General features: G+C 37.8%; 1 protein-coding gene across 1 annotated transcript in view; it reads right to left on the reverse strand.

The window, feature by feature from the left end:
• The window catches only part of Ppef1 (protein phosphatase with EF-hand domain 1), a 95,124-nt gene extending 76,785 nt beyond the window's left edge, over window positions 1-18,339 (reverse strand). The window contains exon 1 of the mRNA XM_021188454.1: window positions 18,174-18,339. Coding sequence (XP_021044113.1) covers window positions 18,174-18,219 — 46 coding nt within the window. The 5' untranslated portion in view covers window positions 18,220-18,339. The remainder of the gene's footprint in view (window positions 1-18,173) is intronic.
• Between the last annotated feature and the right edge of the window lie 2,348 nt (window positions 18,340-20,687).

The raw sequence follows: 20,687 nt of genomic DNA on the forward strand, positions 1-20,687 counted from the left end.
ACAAATGGAAACAACTTGGCAATAGAAAATTAGCAATACAAAAGCCATCTGTGGGTCTTCTTGTGGTGTCCTTGACCCTACCGAATTTTGATCCCTTCCCCCTACTTGGACAGCCTGGTTGGGCCCCAGCAGGTGTGGATGTGTCTAGTCCTGCTGGGATTACATGTCTCTGAGAAGGGGAGAGGGAGGGGATTTGTAAGGGTGGGACTGGGAGGAGAGGAGGGAGGGGCTGTGATCAGGATGCAAAGTGAATTTTAAAAAAGAATAATTACATAGGCAAAAAAGGAAAAGAAAAATAAAGAAAAGGAAAGAGGAAAAAGGAAAGAAAAGCCATGTGTGCTGGGGGAAAAAAAGCCAGGTAACTTACTAAACCTATGCTGTTGCTTCCCAAGGGATATATATGGCAGTAACTTTTTTTCTTCTCCTGCATGGAATTAATGTGATCAGAGAGACCTTACACATCGAAACAGCAAGACCTAAAGCAGCTCTACGCTGTCCAGCAAGAAAAGAGCTAGAAAACCCTGCTCGTCACCTCCTTGAGATATACTGAGGTCAACAACCCCTCAGGGGTCTATCATATTTAGGTTCTACCTTGTGCGACTTTGGAAGTTTCTGATCCAGAGGAGGGCCATCGGCTGGAGAGTGTCACCCTGTAGTGTGTAGGTGGGCTCTCGGGCACAAAGTAGAGGTTTATAGACCTGCTATTGGTATGTCATTCTCAGTTCCTTCCCCTCCTGGAGAGGTTTCTGAGGAAGGTGAATGCTCAAAAAGACAACAGTAGGGTATGGATCAAAATTCACTTTATTAGTCAACTGTGGCCCAAATATTCAAAATACCAGTGCAGAATTCTGTCAGGGGCCTGAGTTGGGGGATGCAGGAAGCTTGAGATCTAAGCAGGTCCTATTTCTTCAGTCCACCAAGATGAGATCCCCAGCTCCCTCTGTCACATGCCCTCCATATCCAGTTGTGTTTCCCCATCCTCTTTCCCTCCATCCCCTCACCTGCACTCAGTCCACCAACAAAATCTATTTCCCTTCCTCAGGGAGATCCATGTGCCCTACCTTGATCCCTCCTTGTTACTGAGCCTCTCTGGGTCAGTAGACTGTAGTGCAGTTGTCCTTTAATATCCACTTACAAGTGAGTACCTACCATGTTTGTCTTTCTGAGTCTGGGCTACATCATTCATTAATTCATCTTTTTCTTAGTATAACAAAATAAAATACAATTAAGATAAAATAAGAACTATCATATTGAAGTTGGACAAGACAAACCAACAAAAGGAAAAAAAACCCCAAGATAAGGCACAAGAACCAGGGACCCATTCTTTCTATGTGCGTTTCTTCTTATGCTGACTGGTAGAGATGTCTTATCTTGCTTTGATTTTGTTTTTTAAACAGGAGCTTCCTTAGCAGTTTGATAAACCAGGACTCTAATATAAGGAATTCAATCTCTGCTTTTGAAACTCTGCTGGCAGAGGCCTTCTAAGAAAGGACCAGGATGAGTGAAATGTTAATGTACCTTTAAGGAGCCTGGCAGCCAGTCAGGATGCCACAGAGCACAAGAGGAATAGAGCTGATTAAAAGGAATTCAAGCAAACTGGAAAGAGAATGGATTCTCCGGTGGCAAAGGCTTTAATTGAGAAGGAAAATTATTCCCTCAACTGTTCAAAGCCTGGTAAGAATAGAATATGGCTCATCTCTTGGTGGGAACCACAGGTGTCATTATTGTTACTTTGTTTACCTATATTTTATAGCTGCCACCTGCAAGACAATGGGGCTGTTCTAGCCCCACTTCCAACTTCACTTGAGAAACAATATTAGACACCAGCTTTGCAGACATGAGATGGTCACGAAGCCTATTACTTGAATAATGCCACTGTTCCTATGTCAAATGCCACAGGCAAGGCATGGTGAGTCACACTTAGTCCCAGCACCTCAGGGTCTAGGGCAGGAAGATGGCTGGAAGTTCAAGTACAGCATGAACTACACAGTTAGTTCTAGGCCATCCTGGGCTGTAGACTAAGCCCCCCCCACACACACACACTTACAAATAACAAAGAAAGGAATGTTATATTGCTAGCATGATAATATTAATAGGTAAGACCTTTGGGGTATCCTTCTGTCCCTCATAAATGGATTGGTGTTGTTATCTTAGGAGTGGGTTCATGCATAGGCTCTCTCACCACACCATGGTCTCGGTCATGTTATGAGGCAACAAGAAAGCCCTTATCTAATGTTAATACCTTCATATTAGACTTCCCTATCCCCAGCACTGTGAGAAAGGCCTTTTCATTAAAAATCACACAGTCTGAAATATTCTGTTATAGCAGCAGAAAATGCACTACAACAGGACAATCAAAGCAGAGAGTTTATTAGCTCATTTAGACTTGCTCATCCCCAAACTCTGGCTTCCCTGCATATATATATATATATATATATATATATATATATATATATATATATATGAGATATAACTCCATTATATATAATTCCAGTCCTCTTCAAAAGTCCTGTGTGCTCTTGACTACTAAGCCATCATCCCTGCTCCAGACATTTTCTGGACTAAAGCACGAAGCTCAATCTCCAAATGATGATGGGTGTTTTCAAATCATCGTTTCTTTAAGAGCCTATGGAGATGATAAATTTTATCCTTGTCAGAAACCTCTGACTTTCCAGTGAGACAAGAGTGAGAATTAGAAGCCATTTATATTACATTTTACTTACTTTTTTCATTCACTTACCAACCCTATCTGTAAGAGGTTTTTTAAAAAAAATAAAAAAACAAACCTAAGTTCTGAATTTGTAATTAGAATACTTCCATCTTGGTCTTTATGGAACCAGGTGCCAGCTGTGTAACTTCAGGCAAATCAAGTAACCTCTCTGGCCACCACTTCTCCTGCGAACACTGACAACTTTGGGTTTATGTGATCTCTATGATCCACTCCAGTTAGAAAATATTCAAAGCATCTGCTTTTTTAGTGACACAGCTGCAGCCAACTTATTATTGCACATAGCAAAGTTGAAAATAACTATTGAAGGACAAACTAACATCAGAAACTTTGGGGGGAAAACATGAGACAAATTTTAAAGACTACTCAAAATTAAATCAGATTTGGTACAGATGTAGCTCAGTGGAACAACACTTGCCTAGCATGTTTAAGACCCTGGTTTTTTTTATCCATACCACTCTTAAATAAAACTAAATAAACAATGAATAAGGAAATTATCCCTGTAGGAAAATATAAGTCAGACCACAAATAACTTTGGTTTTCCCATCAAGGAACTGTGGCCCAAGTTGATGACAACTGTTTCAGGAATATACTTTTTTTCCTAGTATGACTTCCCCAACCCAAGTCTTGTCTTATTTTCTTGATTGTTTGGCTTATGTCAGCATCTCTCTGTGAAGTCAAGGAACTTGCAATTCTCACCTCTGCCTCCAAGTGTTGAGATTACAGACCTGTACCATCACTCCCAATTTACCTCTTAAAAAAAATACTGTGGCTGCTAGTCTGTTGACTGGCATGATCAAGGGTGGGGAAAGATGAATGGAGAAGAAAACAAAGACCAGAGGGAGCTAAAATCAACTGACACACAGAAGAGTCTAGGGCATAGAGGTCTCAGTGGAGAAAAGAGGTCAGAGAATGAGATGATAACTACAAAGATTTCCAGGGAAAGCCACAGTGCCAGGAAATGAAAGTATGCAACTGAGTCTCAGTAGTTGTGGAGGTTGCTGAACTCAGGAAATCAAAGAACTAAGGTGTCACAGAGCATTGTGATGATGGGGGATCAGATCCAATGAAAATACACAGGATGATGAGACTTGGAGAAAATCCTTGATGAATTAGAAGTTGAGGAAAATTTCCCCCACTGAACCGTCTCTCCAGCCCAACACTGAAATTTTTTGAAGAGTATAGAATAGTTGTGTATAAAATATCCCTCAATTTTAATTTTTCTGCTATTTCCTCTCTATTTCATCTGGGTTATGTATTTTGCTGGGATATGTAATGTGTCCTTCTCTGGGCAGTTATCAAGAAGCACATGATGGAGCTGGGAAGTTGGCTCAGCAGTTAAGAGCACTTATTGCTGTTGTAGAGAATTGGCATTTAGTTCCCAGAACCTACACAGTGGTTCACAAGCATCCATATCTCCAGTTCCAGGGAATCTGATGTCATCTTCTGACCTTTATAGGCACTAAGCATATGGTTCACATGCATGCATGCATGTAAAACATTCATACACATAAAAAATAATAATCTAAAAGTGTAAAGGTAACAATTTTTAAAAAATAAGCACATGATGTTCAGTCTCATCAATGATTATGCTAAGTTGGATAGCTTGGTAATGATGAGAGCCACAGGATGGAAAATCCACTACCAAAGAAGTGCAGGTTTTGTATCCTTTTAATAAACAATTTGCTGTAACATGCTTGGAGACTATGGGGATGGTCTGCCCTACAAAATATCTACTGAGTTTTGCTTAAAGCACTTGCTTCCACGGTGGTGACAGAACAGCAGAACAGTCACATTCCAACTCATTCTTTCTCTATATTAGGATTTGGATTTTCAAACACCCCATTGAAAGCCCTATTTTATCCAACAGGGAAATGGCACAACACAAAGATTACAAACAGCCATCTTATGGAAGTTTACATTACACGTGTAATCCTTGGCTATACCACTAGTTTAGGAAAATGTGACACTCTAGCTAGGTAATATGAAAAAAAAAAAAAAACAAGTAAAACACTTGAAGCAGAACAAAGCAGTAGCCCATTTTCTGTAAGAATCATTATTGTGAAGATATCTAAACTGTAATGCTATTGTATTCTTATCTAAAAGAACTGTAGCTAGGTGAAGGGATCGACCTCATTTTTAAGTATTTAAATTTTTTCTCTCATAGGAAATATGCCCTATGCAACACTTCAGTAATGATGTTTAACCTTAGGAAAAAACTAAATGTCTTGATGCCAATTCTGTTTTGTCTCCCTTGATATTAATTACTAATCACATTTGTTCTTCAAAGGTCAAATACAATCAGAATTTTGTCAGTTACACCTGCTAAAAGCCTAATAGAATATGAACCATAATTTTAGAAATGTTCTGATTATGGAAAATAACTGGCAACTGGAGCTTAGGTACTACCCTTTCTGATATTAATTTGAAATATGTGTCTCTGTAACAGGATTTTCTAATGATTAATAGGATGCAACCAGAAAGACAGCCTAGTAAAAGCTAAAAGCTAGTTTGTAAAAAGTCACTCAAATAGATAATGCCACATCATTTTGTTTTCTACCATCAGAGTCTTGATTCAAAAATTGATATTTAAATAGCTTCTGTCAGGGTCTGAAAATATTTAGGAATTTAAAAGCAAAGGTGTGATAATCACACAAAAAGGAAAAACGGAAATTCATTTAATTGGTATATGGAATTAAAAGGTTGTTGGAACTTAGTTATTATTTAGTTTGGTTTGAAATTTTTATCCATTTTACTCAAACAAGAAATGTGTTTGTATTATCAATCCTACACAAGTATCAAGGCAAACATATTATCATATCAAAAAGTGAGTCACTATTATTAAGAGAGACTACAATTTCAAATGAAAAATAAGTGATCTCCTTATACAAAGAAAAGTGTTAATGGAAATTCTCAATAAATTAGGAATTATAACGTGATGCAATGAAAACTGAAGGCATAGAAATAAAGTCATAAAGCCACCACAGAGGAGCATGAGGGTGACAAAGCAAGAAGCCTAAGAGAAACCCAGGGGACTTCTAACATTTAAAAGTTGGAAGAGAGTGGAGCCAGTGTGAACAATTCAGACAGATACATAAAAGGACCCTGGAAGAACGTGTTGTCACTGAAGCCAAGGGCAATAACTGTTTTAAGAAAGGTATGTGCAAAAATGCCATGTTCTGCCAGAAAGTTGAGCAGAATCTGACCAGACATGCTCCTCTGAATTTTGAAGCTATTTAAGAATCTATCAGATCCTTTTTCTTCATCTAGGGCTAATAAAGAAGTAAAAGACAACAATTTTGGAAACTGGGAAATTCTGAATATAAGATTATCTATTTGTAGATACCTTCACCTATGCTAAATTTCTTCAATATGATTCAGGATTGTAATTATGTAAGAGAATATCTCTCTCTTTAGGACATTCACGGTGAGGTATATATAGGTCAACATAATAATGGCTTTGGATTTTTCTTTTCAAATAGAAAGAAGATTGAAGATGGAAAAAGAGAAAGGATAGCAAACTATGAACAGGTGAAGCTAGCTAACAGGTATATGGGTATTTACTTTCCTCTATAGTCACATAGAATTCAGTTTTCAATATCAGTAAGTTAGAGGGAAAGTAACACAAGGTAAAACAAAATTTCATGAGAAAACTAAGAGGGCGGGAGCAATGACCCAGTAGGTCTCACTGGATAATCTGAAGATGTGAATTAGGACCCCAGCAACCAAGTAAAAAGCCAGGTTGAGCCATGCTTGCCTATAATGCCAACATGGTAGGCAGTGAAGACAAGAGGGTGGAGTAGGAAGGCTTGCCAGCTGCCAGATTTAGTGAGAGGGCTTGTTTTAAAAGAATAAGGCAGAAAGATATAAAACAAAGCATGTTCTATGTTCTCCTCCCGGCCTCCATTCATGCAGAGGTGTGCACATGCACACACACACACACACACATCACTCACATACACACACACACACACACACACACACACACACACACACTCACATAAACATTAAAAAAAATTAAAGAACCAGAACTTAATACACTAAGAGGCTGATGGCTAACAGCTAGCAGAACAGACAGAAAGGGAAAAGCAGTGTTCGAACTGCTCTACACAATCCAGCAGACTTCCAGTGACAGAATTTACAGTGTGTCTTATCTGGTATCTATTTCACTAGGGAGGAAAACAAGGGAGGTGGCAGCTTAGAGTGACTTCTGCTACATTTTCCCTGTACCAATAAAGACTGCTTAATAGCAACTATAACAACAACAATAACAACAAAAAACAATAACAAGAATAGCAAAAGATTCTCTAAACTTGGAGAGCATTCATTAGGGAATATGATAGATAAAAGAAATAATTTCATAATTCATTTGCATAAGGTCCTAAATTTAAATATACATTTAAAATTGGTAATGAGGGGCTGGGGCACATAGGCTAGAAGTAACCATAGAGATTCTCTTGAGCAGTTTTAAAGAGCTTTGAGAGATTTAAATAACTAAACTAACTTTAAGTTAAAGAAATATTTTATCTAAATTTATCTTTAAAATGTTATTAAGAACTACAAAAGTGTTTGGTTTCCTACTTAGTATTTTTCAGATTTTTAATTTCATGTATGTGTGTATTTATTATGTGTGTGTGCTCACATGCACATGTTTGGGTATGTATACAAATGCATGTGCATGCATGTGAAAGGCAGAAATCAACAAGTGACTTCCCCAATTGAACTCAGCTTCTGACTGAATCTGGAGCCCACTTATTCAGCAGAATGGCTGGCCAATAAGCCCCAGGGTTACTTTCTTTCTCTACGTATTCAGTACTGAGTTTATAGTGATTTACCATCGTGTGTGTGTGTGTGTGTGTGTGTGTGTGTGTGTGTTTCTGTGTATGTGCTGGAAATTGAACTTAGGTCCTAGGTCCTCACACTGTATTGAACCAATTTCCTAGCTTCCTCCACAGTTTTTCAGATTTTTAAGTAAAAATAGTGAACAAATAGTGTTATGAAAAATAATATCCATTGCAGAAATTTTCTGTTATAGCTTAAACACCAAATTGCAAAGCCAAAGAGGTGTGGACTCTTTCTGTCCTTTAGTGTTTAAAGAAATATATTTCTAAGTGCTTTCGAGGTCAGAAATAAAAGAAAAGATATTAGTACTCTCAAAGTACTCGAGTATAACAACAAAAAAGCAATAGATTATTAACTGAAACCTACTGATATAAAACCTTAAGTGTAAAGTGAGTTTCAGCAGATAATTGTAATGTTTAATATCTGTTCATCGCATAAATTCCAATTCTCCAAGTTAAAACAGCATAGGATATGGGACTTAAACTTTTGTGACTGGAATAATAGCTCACTCACTATGAATCCGTGAGGCCCCAAGTTTGATACCCTAGAAAGCTAGGCATGGTACATGCATATACTTTTAATGCTATAGCAGAAGCCGCAAAACCAAGCAGATCTTGAGAATTCCCTGCTCTGCTCACTGTGTGGCCAGCCTACATTGCTTTGTGAGCTCCAGGCCAGTGAAAGACATTATCTATAAAATTATGTGGATGCTATTTGAGGAACAACAACCAAAGTTGCCTGTGGCCTCCATATGTAAACACACACATGTACCCAAACACACACACACACACACACACTAGTGTGCACATGCGTGCAGAATTAAACTTTGAACTCTGTTACATCTGGCTCCAATTCAGCCTCTGCTAATAACTAGTATATACTGCTGAATAATTCTTTAATCTAAGTCTAAGTTTCTTTGTCTATGACTAATCAGAATTTCTTCTAAGAGTTTTAGTGGGAATTAATGAATGCAGTAGGTACTGAATAAATAATAACTATGACTTGTATTCTGCTATTTATTACATATCACTAAAAGAAGTAAGTAGTAACAATCAAAGTAATTATATAAATCCAGATGTTATTTGTGTGTATAGATGGTGGCCAACCTATGAGAAGATGGTCTTGATTTTATACAGGCTATTCTTTCTCAAAATTGCACAATATACCAGAGTCAGAGTATTATGATGGAGTTGAATGATCATGCAAGGAAATTTTAAAAACACTAAAATAGTCAGACCCTGAGAAATGAGTATTAAGTTTGGGGCATAGCCCTGCCAATTACTAGTTGTATATTTTTGAGTAAATCAGTTTCCCTATCAAAACCTCGCTTTCTATTGTGATGACAATAAACCCCACACCACGTTAGGAAGATCAAATGTGTGCATGAGAGTGCCTGGCCTTGAAGTAAGCACTACAGAACCAGAAGGTACTTTCAAATGAGCAAACTTAAGTAAAACTAGTTTGGGGGCTGGAGATGTAGCTTGGGTGGTAGAGTACATGCCTAGCATGTACAAAGCCCTGAGTTTGAACCTGGCACTGAGTAAACCAGACTTAGTGGTGCATGCCTGTGATCCACAACACTCCAGAGGAAAAAATTAGAAGGAGCAAAAAGAACTCAAAGTCATCTTCAGCTATATAGAGAGTTCGAGACCAGCCTTGGATATATGAGACCCTGTCTTAAGAAAACAAAATAAAACGAGAAGATAATTTCTGTAGGAGGCATAGGATCATGGCTGGCAGCAAAACTCCTTTGTAGTAGATATGCATGAGCTCAATGACAAGTATTTGCCATGAGCTGCTTTGGTTATGCAAAGGGGAATTGTAAATCCTCACTCAGGAGCAGATCATGGTAGCTCTTGCATAACTCACAACACTCTGGAAGGCTGAGGCGGCAGGACTGCCATAGAGTTGAGGCCAGCCTGGGCTAAGTGTCTTAGGGATTTACTGTTATGAACAGACACCATGACCAAAGATATTTAATTGGGGCTGGCTTACAGGTTCAGAGGTTCAATCCAGTATCACCAAAGTAGGATCATGGCAGCATCCAGGCAGGCATGGTACAGGAGGAACTTAGAGTTCTCATCTTTATCTGAAGGCTACTAGGAGAATACTGACTTCCATACAGCTAGGATGAGGGTTTTAAAGCCCACAGTGACACATTCCCTCCAACAAGGTCACACCTACTTTAACAAGGCCACACCTCCTAATAGTGCCATTCCCTGGGCCAAGCATATTCAAACCACCACGCCTACATAGTGAGACATTGATTTACCCCCCCAAATTAACGTAATTTCAGGTTTACTAGAAGGGGTAAATAAAATGCACATACAATATGCTGAGCACTTTCTAGAGTGTTCAGGTACTAAAGGCTATTATTTTCTATCAAGAGATTTCAAATTATCCCTAGCCCTTGGCACAATAATTTCATATCTAATCACCTGATTGTTGATATAATCTAAAATAAACAGCTTTTCATGAAGAAAAATTTTAAAATGTTATTTGTAATTAGCATGAAACTGCAATACTAGAAAAATACTTCAATATATTATAAATTACCTATGAAATGATATATTTAGCAGTGGAAAATGTCTATAGAACATTTATAAAAACTTGAGAAATATTTATGTATGCAAACATTTTGTGCTGTAAATGAGGCTTCTAAAAAGTAATATTTAAGATGATTAAAATATCTCAAGAAAATATCTGGAGAGTATTTATTCAAGAAAATCTATGGAGAGGAGAATGATAAATATTTGTTAGTTCCATTTGTTTCTATAGCTTCGAAAGGTTCTAAAAAGGAGAACATTTATGGAGACGGGGAGCTGGTTCAGCAGGTAGAGTGTTTGCCTCCAAAGCAGACTTTGAGTCCCCAGCACTCACAGGAAAATCTGAGTGTGAATACCTTGTGCTCAGGAGGTGGAGACAGAGGCATCTCTGAAGTTCACTGGCCAGTCTTTCTGAACTGGTGAATTACAGGGTCACTAAGACTCTATCTCAGCACAGAAGGTTAAAATAAAAGTGGTCAAAGAAGATGCAGAAAATCTATCTCTGGCCTCTACATGCAGTTTCTCTCTCTCTCTCTCTCTCTCTCTCTCTCTCACACACACACACACACACATACACACACACACACACACACACACACAAACACCATTGTATTAGCATTTCAGGTAGTTTATCATATGAAATCTAAACTTTGCCTGATATATTAAACAAGAGGTAATGAAAGAATAAAAACCATTCTAAGTAAATAGCCCTGTGATGGTTAGGTGGTGATCTTGACACAATCTAGAATAATCTGGGAAATGGGCCTCTGCATAGGTCTGTGTGGGATTGTCTGCATTGCTTTAATAGAAGTGGAAAGATCTACCTTAACTCTGGGCAAGAGATCCTTGTCTGTACAGATGAACAAAGAGGGATGAGCAGCACCATGAACTCTTTGTTTCTTGTCTGCAGATGGTATGTGACCAGCTGCCACAAGCTTCTGTCTCTATGACTTCCCCACCATGATGGATAACCTGGAACCGTGAGCCAAATTAAATCTTTGCTTAAGTTTCTTTGGTCAGAGTATTTTATGTATTAAAGAATTATTGAAGTCTTTGAATTCAATGAAAGTCTTAATATTTTCCCCCTTTCCAGCCTTTCTCCCACACTACCAACATACTGTGGAGATATTACATCTTAGTGCAGGCTGTGGATTTCCCTAGCTTTCCCCTTTAGACGACCCAGTCTTCCCATCTAGCCCATCTCCATTGCTTTGTTACCCATTAACCCTGAGAAACACTCTATCAGGGACCCCACAGCCACAAAATTTGGCTAAAGCTCAGAGTGGGTAGCAGCAAGCAAAGAACAGGACAGCCATGCAGCAAAGACAAGACCAGATATCTACACCAAGGAACACCTCAAACATCAAAATCCCAGATGCCTAGATCCCAGCACAAGACCACAGACATGACCAAGTCATTGTGCCTCTTCCAGAATCCAGCAACACTATTGCAATAGGCCCGAGAAAAGCAATTTAGCTGAAGTGCAAGACAAGGACTTCAAACTAATATATTCACACCTTAAAGATGATTTGAATATACACCTTCATGAAAACACAAACAACTGAATAAAATGATAAAAACATTTCAAGCCATAAAAGAAGGATTTAACAAAGTAATAGAGTCACTAAAGAAAACTCAAAACTAAAATGCCAATAGATTACAAGACTTGAGGATGAGTTAGAAGAAATAGTACCTCAGTCAGTGAAAGACAATGTTAACTCTAAAAGAAAAGAAAACAGGGGGTGGGGAGGAAACTTTCAGGAAATCTAGGACACTTTGAAAAGACCAAATATACAAATAATAGGTATAGAGGAAGGAGAAGAAAACCAGGCCAAAGGTACAGAAAATATTTTTAACAAAATGATAGAAGATTTCCCTAATGTAAAAAACAGAGTTGCCTAGAAAGGTATACAAGAAGTATGCAAAACACCAAATAGACTGCACAATGAACGAAATTCCCCCATGGCATATAATCAATGCACTAAACATACAAAACAAAAAAGAACAGAAACACTGCAAAAGAAAAAAAACAAGTCACTTTTAAAGACAGGCCTATTAAAATAATGAGAGAGAGAGAGAGAGGAGAGAGAGAGAGAGAGAGAGAGAGAGAGAGAGAGAGAGAGAGAGAGAGAGAAGCACATAAAGTTGTGTGGGTGGGGAGGAGGTGGGAAGGATCTGAGAAGAGTTGAGAGAGGGGAAATATGGTGAAAATATATTGTATGAAAAAATTTTCATTCAAAAACATATTTTATCCAATATCCAACCCATGGGATGGTGCCCCCCATATTCAAAGTGGGTCTCCTCCAATCAGATAATCCATTTGAAAGTACACATACAGACAAATACAGAACGTATGTTCAAGTGATTTTAAATCTGGTCATGCTGACAATAAAGACTGAAAGATACAAGGACACTTACTCTCTCATTCTGTACAGTATTTAAGCAAAGTATCTGGCTAGCATAATGAAGAAATAAAATAAAATGGAAAGCATTGGAAAGAAGGAAAGGAAACTAATCCTATTTGAAGATGACATGACTTCAAACAAATTCTTAAATAATGAGCTCTTCATGACAACAACTCAAGTTAGAAAAACCGGGGGCTACAAAAATCATTTCAAACATTTGTAATGAACATTTTCTTAACATGAATGTTAAGAAAAGAATCTTATTTAGAGAAGCATCCAAAATAATATAATACTATGACTATAAATGGAAAGACACACTATATTCATAGATCTCCTGATTCAACTGTTAGACTGGTAATGCTGCTCAAGTACATCCAGGATAATCCCCCTGAACATTTCATGTGGGTTTTAAAATAAGTCTACAAATTAACTATAAAATCGTTAGGAAAATGCAAAAGACCCAAAATACCTAGAGCAATCTTGTAAGAGAGAAAGAGTCTAAGAGACAGGTTTCATATAGAACAGTCTAGTCTCAAAATTGTTATGTAGCCAAGGAAGACCTTGAAGTTTTCTCCTCTGTCACCCAAGTGCAGGGATTATGGGTGTGAGTTCCTCCTGATCAAAACCAGGACTTCGTGCATGCTACACAGACATTCTCCCAACGGATTTACACTAAAGTGCCAAATTTCTTTTGTAGTGCTACGAATAGAACCCCAGTCTTTCACACATTCAAGAAGGCCGTCATCAAGTTGATCGATTTGATTTGAGTGTCCAGATGTAAAAAAAAAAAAGTCGTTTCAACAAATGATATCAGGAGAACCAGATCACCAGATCAGCATGCACAAGGAATGTATTTATACCCAAACCTCATATATGTGAAAGTAACTCAAAATAGACATAAATAGATAGATAGATAGATAGATAGATAGATAGATAGATAGATAGATAGATAGATAGATAGATAAATGTAAGAACTAAAACTACAAAGACTTTACAGGTTAAGTATGATGTCAAAAGAAAAAATTAAAAATAAGCTATACTTTGCCAAAATTGAAAACTTTCTCTTTTTTCTGGAATTCTTTTTCTTTCTTTTTTCTTTTAATTGGATATTTTCTTTATTTATATTCCAAATAAAACCTTTCCTGGTTTCCCCACCTCTCAGAACCCCCCTATCCCATCCTTCCTCCCCCTGCTTCTATGAGGGTGTTCCTCTATCCACCCACCCACTCCCACCTCCCCACCCTTGATTCCCCTCTACTGGGGCATCTATTGAACCTTCACAGGACCAAGGACCTCTCCTCCCATTGATGCCAAAAAAGTCCATCCTCTGCAACATATGCAGCTAGAGCCACGTGTACTCCTTGGTTGGTGGCTTAGTCCCTGGGAGCTATGGGGGATCTGGTTGGTTGATATTGTAAGAACACTATTTAAAAAGTTAAAAAAAAAAAGTCCCTTCTTTACAGAGGTTCTTCCTCTCTGTGTGCTTCTTGTGTGTGTTTCCTCACCCCAATAAAAGCCTTTCTTTAACAGGTGTTTCTATTTGCTATGCTTGAGAATTCCCTCAGCTACAACCTGTGGAGCTTAAGATTTTCTCTGCCTTCTAATTCTTTTAACTGGTGGACAAAATGAACCTGATCAAGACCCCCTAGACAGTAGCACAACTGACCCCAGGATTCATATGTAGACTAAGCTGCAGTTCATCATAAGTTTTAAAGCAATGGTTCTCAACCTTCCTAATGCTCCTCATGTTGTGGTGACCCCAACCATAAAACTATTTGCATTGCTACTTCATAAACTGTAATGTTGATAGAGTTGTAAATTGTAATGTGAATATCTGACATGCAGGATATCTGATATGCGACTCCCAAAGTGGTCGAGACCCACAGGTTGAGAACTGCTGCTCTACAGGGTTCAGGAAGTTACACTACTTCACACCAACTTTGGAGTTTTAAAATTTGAGCCTTTATTGGGTCCTATTTTCTTTAATTCAAAACATTTCATTTTGACTTTCTGGTATTGCACTTATATTAAAATCAAAAAGATTTCAAAGATACCCTTGAAAAAGACAAATTTCTCCCCCCCCCTACACACACACACACACACACACACACACACACACACACACACACACCTTCTCTCCAGGAAATATAAACCTGAGTCTCCCAGATGACACCACTAAACTCACAAGGGTGACAGTTAAGTTAGATGGCAGCTAGAAAACTTGCTGGGTTTTGTTATATTTTAACTGCATAGTAAAGAAATTTAAAGACAGGAGGGTTACAGGAGTTCTGACCCTCCCCCTGGGATCTGTAGGCAGTTAACAGTTGTAGGAGGAGGGAGAGATTCTTTGGTAGTATAACCACTGGTAAATTGTCCATGATCCTGCAAATAACCCCTCACCCATGCTTCAGTAAGTAACACAAACTAAACTTGTTGGTTCACAAACTAAATGAATCAAAATACTATTACTTCCCAATTCCAAAGAAGAATGGGAGAAGAAGAGAAGGAAGATGAAGAAGAAAAGAAAAAGAAAGTGAAAAAACCTCATGCTAGTAAGCAAGTGCTAAAAAAAATGTAACACAGAATGATAGTTCAAGGCCAGCTTAGACCATGCCTTAAATTTGACAGGGTGGTGCATGCTTGGGTGATAGAAGCAGGCAGAACAGGAGTTCAAGGTCATCCTCAACTACATAGTGAGTTCAAGCCCATCCTAAATATTGGAGACCACCTCAAAAACAACAACAACAAATGGAAGACAAGTCATTGAGTGAGAAGAAATACTTGCAAACTATATATTTGGTGACAGGTGAGTCTACATTGGTAAGCATAGCTTCTTCTAAATTATATATTTGATAAGAAATTTGTAGGTCCTGTAAAGGTTCTATGCTCCAGTATAGGGGAATGCCAGGACTGGGAATGGGTGTGGGTGGGTTGGGGAGCAGGGGGAAGGGGGAGGGGATAGGGGATTTTTGGAGGGGAAACTAGGAAAGGGGATAACATTTGAAATGCAAATAAAGAAAATATCTAATAAAAAAAGAAAAAGAAAGAAATTTGTATATGGAATACATAAATAACTCTTCCAACAAAATAGTATACAGATAACAATTTTTAAAGTGGTTTGACATGGTGGCACATGCCTATGACTCCAGCACTCAGGAGGCAGTAACAGGAGGATTACTACTTTGAGGGCATCTATGCCACATAAGTAAGTTACAAGCCCCAATGGGCTCCCTAGTAACAATCTGTCTCCAAAAAAGTGGGGGTATAAATGATCTTAATGGATGCTTACTCTAAAGACACTGGTACAAATGGTCAAGAAACACATGAAAAGAAGCCTAAAATTATTAGTCATTAGTCAAGTACAAATAGAAACACAATGAGATGCTTCAGAATACCCACTAGGATGGTTGTGATAAAAAGACAATTAAAACACTGTAGTAGCCAAGGATTTTGAAAAATTGTAATACCAACACATTGCTGGTAGGAACACTGAATGGTATAGTCACTTTTAGGAAGTAGTTTAGAGGGTTCTCAAAATGTTAAGCATAGACCCAGAAATTCTACTCATTGGTATATGCCTGGAAAACTGAAAGCCTATGTTTACAGAATAACTTATATATGAATGTTCATAGAAGCTTTGCTCATAATAGTAAAAAAAATGGAGAAAAGTAAAAACAACTTATAACCTAATATCTACTAATTAATGAATGGGATATATATAAAATGGCCTGTTCTCACATGAAGTATTCCTCAATAATAAAAAGGAATATAATACTGAGAAATGCTACAAGAGAGAAGCCAAACACAAAGGCTACATAGTATATGGTTCCGTTGAAATAAAATGTCTGAGTTAAAAAAATTCCATAGAGACAGATCATGAATTAACTGTTGTTAGGAATTTAGAGGAAACAGAAAATGACTGGGCTTTTACTTTGGAGTCCTAGACAAAGGTGGTGGCTAAACACAATTGTAAATATACTAAGTGCTGCAGAGTTGTTTACTCGGATGGTTAATTCCATGTTATGTGAATCTTATCTCAATAAATTCCTTAAACTCTAAAGTCTAAGCAAATATTTCCATTTATGAATAACATTATAGAAGGTGAAAAGCAATTAAAAGAGCTAGAACTTACTTAAGTCCCCTGACTGATCCGTTATGGATGCTGAAGTCAACAAGTTGGTACTGGAGATTAGGTCTGTGTTTTCTGTAAGAGCAACAAGCAGTCTTAATCACTAAACCATCTCTTTAGCCCTTAAATATATAAAAATATTTATTACTTTTTATTTTATGTATATGAATGCTTGTCTGCAGTGCCTGTGGAGGCTAGAAGAGACCACCATTTCTCCTGGAACTGGAGTTTCAGGTGGTTGTGAACTACCATATGGGTGCTGGGAACCAAACTCAGATCCTCTGCTAGAACAGCAATTACTCTTAACCAGTGGACCACCTCTCCAGCCTGAGCTTAGTGTTTTATAAAACCCAAGAAATTTGACAAAATGTAAAGGACTGGTCAGTAGAGAGTGATGCAAAGGAGAATGTGAGTAAAATACATATAAATATGACAAATTACATTCTGCGCATAGAAAGGTGTCCTTAATGTGGCCCTTTATTTGTTCACTCATTTTGTAAAAACAAATAAGGTAAATCAATTCTCCAGTCTGTGTTGTTAATAAACAATTACTATGGAATTAGATTGTGACATGCATAAAGATTCCAAACAGTTGTCATGCTCTTTCCTACTTTGGGAAATTAGCCTGCACACTTAGCACAATTTAGCCGAGGAGAACGATAATTGATCCCAAAGAAAAATACCCTCAGCTAACTAGTACAGGATACTCTACCCTAAAATCTCTACCATAAGCCTGGGGAAACTTTGAACTGAAATATAGAATAAAACCCAGTGAAGATACCCATAATCTAGATAGGAAAAAAAAATTGGAGCTCAGGAACAAAGGGTTCATATAATTGTCCCAGCTTGTTATTTTAGTTTGCTTGTAGATGGTAGGTTCCTTCAACACACCAGCAAGTTTCAGCTAGATTCCAGTAGCCATGGAAAAGTAAAATAAAGAGGGAATATTTAACTCTCTAACTGTTCAGAGGTAGAAGTAAGTAGGGGATCTATGCAGGAGCAATGCACTTCTTTTAGAATCAGATTTTCTACCTGGCATCCTCACTAAATTATTTTTAAATCATAAGGCAAATCTCATGAAGTTCTGTGTTTAATAGGTATTTTTAAAAATGTCATCGAATTATAAAAGCTAATAAAATTCAGAGGCACCACTAAATGTCACATATGTGTGGTGTACCTATTATGTGACTTTAGAAGAAGTAGATATAAATTCCATTGTCTTTTTGGTTTCCTGCCAGTGAGTTACAAATGGATACTTTATACTGCAACATTCTAACTGAAACCAAATCAAACATCTCTCTTAGATAATACTTTGTGTGATACCATAAAGTCAAAGTTGCATCTTTCTAGAGGTGCTTTTCCCATGCTCCCCCAACATTTCACCTTCAGTCTACATAATGATGGTTCTGAATCACACAGGGCAGCTTGAGAACCATGGGAATAAACAAGAAACAGGAAGGAGTGTGAGTCGGGCTTAATCCCTCATTTTCGTTGATAAAAACAGGTTTGTCCCCAGTACTCACCTTTCTCAGCTTTGTTACCTTTTTTGGAAGAAGTGCCACAACCCATGGCTTCTAAAACATATTATGCTTACAAATTCAACTTCTGGTTCCAAGTGAGAGTGTGAAGTCCCTCCCTTCCTGCTTCAAGAAGCCACCAACTGATTCCCTTCAGTCCATAGATACTATGTGGTAGACAGAGGAGGGAGGGAAAGCACCAGTTAGCAACAGGGTAGCTAAGGGTCTGCCCCGCAGGATTCATCTGATGCTTCTGAATTGTCGTCCATCATGCGATGTGAAAGTGATCACTTATAATCTGATCCTTGTTTATTTCCCAGACCATAGGAACAGCCACAAAACAGCTATAGATAGTTTTTGCTGCCACACCAAAATGATAGTTTCCCATGTCTAGGTCAGCTCAAGCTTTGAATAAAATCGAGCACTAAAAATGAAAAGAAACACTGAAATGTAAGAGTGTATAATTTTATAATTAAAACACAGAGGATGGAATATGAAAGAGCTCACATAATTCAGTTGTTTTGGCTTCAAAACCGAAAGTAATTAACTCTATCTAGGCTTTTAAGCACAAATTGGAGGTTGACTATGAGACAAAAAACAACACATTTAGCTATGCCAAAAATCAAATCAAAGCAAGTATTTGGCAACTTTCCTGAGAATCCATGAGGAAGGGGCTTCCTTACAAATAGGGGGCTCAGGGCCTATCCTAAAACTTACAAATCATAATTAAGCTTCCAAATGTGACAGAGGCTGTTCCAAAGTCTTGATGTCTCCCTTCACACTTACTATGTCCTTCAGACGGCCCCCAGATTGGTGCCTCTAGAAGCACCTGGTGAGGGTTTACAACAGGGTTTCTCTGGGCAGCACACCATCTTGTCATTATCTCATGCTTTCAGTAGTCAGGGGAGGGGGTATTATGTCTTTTATTTTGTAATAGTTTCATATGCCCTATTTACATGAATAAGAACACAGAGAACAAGTGTATTTTTCTTCTACATTAAAAGCATTAAAATTTTCAACTTAGCTAGAGAAAGGAAACACTGAAATGAGCAGACTAGAGTATAGCTCAAGGGAGTAGGGCATGGTCTTGGCATGTCTGATACTCTAAGGCAGTGGTTCTCAACCTTCCTGATGTTAGGACCCTTTAATACATCCCTTCATGTTGTGGTGAACTCCCCCCCACAGCCAATAAATTATTTCCATTTCTACTTCATAACTGTAATTTTGCTACTGGTATGAGCCATGTTGTAAATATTTTTGGAGAAAGAGGTTTGCTAAAGGGGTCCTGGCCCACATGTTTGAGAACCACTGCTCTAAATTTGAGTCCAGGCACCAAAATTAAATAAATAAATTTTAACTAAATAAAAACTCAATGATAATTGATTAAGTAATAATTGATTATTTTTAATCAATAATAACCTTAATAATCAGTTATTCTGATAAGAACTGGTTTCTTTACATATTAAGTTAATTAACCCTTAAAAATTGGGTTATTTCAAATTGGCTGGGAATTTCTTTTGTGGATTTCTTTTCTGTTAGTGGTTTTGTTTTTTGCATGTAGAGTTTTGTTTGCTTCATTTTGAGACCGAGTCTTAGGTGGCTCAGGCTGGCCTCAAATTCCCTATGCAACCATGCAAAAATGACCTTGACTCCTAATCCTCCACCTCCACTTCACAAATACTATGATAACAGATATGTAGCACCCAGTTTATGCAGTGCTAGAGGCTTCATGTCTGAGAGGCAAGCACTCTACCAATGGAGCTCACATAATTCGCTTGCTTTGGCTCAAAGCTGAAAGTAATTAACTCTATCTAGTCTTTTACCCACAAATTAGAGGCTGACTATAAGACAAAAACATTGAATTATGCCAAAACCAAATTAAAGAGAAAATTTTGGCTATATTCCTTAGAATCCCTAAGAACTTAGAAACCTTCTTACAATAAAAAAGAAAAAGAAGAGAAAACTAAACTAAACTAAAAACAAACAATAACAACAAAACCAAGACCCAAGACCTCTCTCAAATTTATGAATCTGAGATTCTCAGATCCCCCTTGTGTATGTTTTCTAAATCAAACTGTTGTGTAATAGTTTAAAGATTAAAACATTCTATCCTGCAAGGAAGCTCTTTAAGCAGAAAGGTATTATTTTTAATCAATAATAACCTTAATAATCAGTTATTCTGATAAGAACTCAAAATAACTTCAGGAAGTCCCTGAAACTCACTAGGCCTCTCCCCGCTAGAGTAAGCAATACAGACAACTGAGAGTCACTCTCTGATAAGCAATTCACTCTCAGAGGAGCCAAACTATAAAGAAGACTCTGAAACTAGAGCAGCTGCCTGGAAAAAGCAAAAACCAGCTAAGCATCCTGGAAGAGATTTCAATCAACTGAGTCACTTGGAATGACTTTCTCCAACCTGCTGAGCTGCCTGCAGACTGTGCAGTGTGCTCTAGGTTCCCAGATTTTGTAAGCTGTCTGTCACCCATGCTGGAGAGGGCTTTGCTGATATAGCTCTCTTTG

This window comes from Mus pahari, chromosome X, assembly GCF_900095145.1.
Source record: "Mus pahari chromosome X, PAHARI_EIJ_v1.1, whole genome shotgun sequence".
In the NCBI taxonomy this organism is placed as follows: domain Eukaryota; kingdom Metazoa; phylum Chordata; class Mammalia; order Rodentia; family Muridae; genus Mus; species Mus pahari.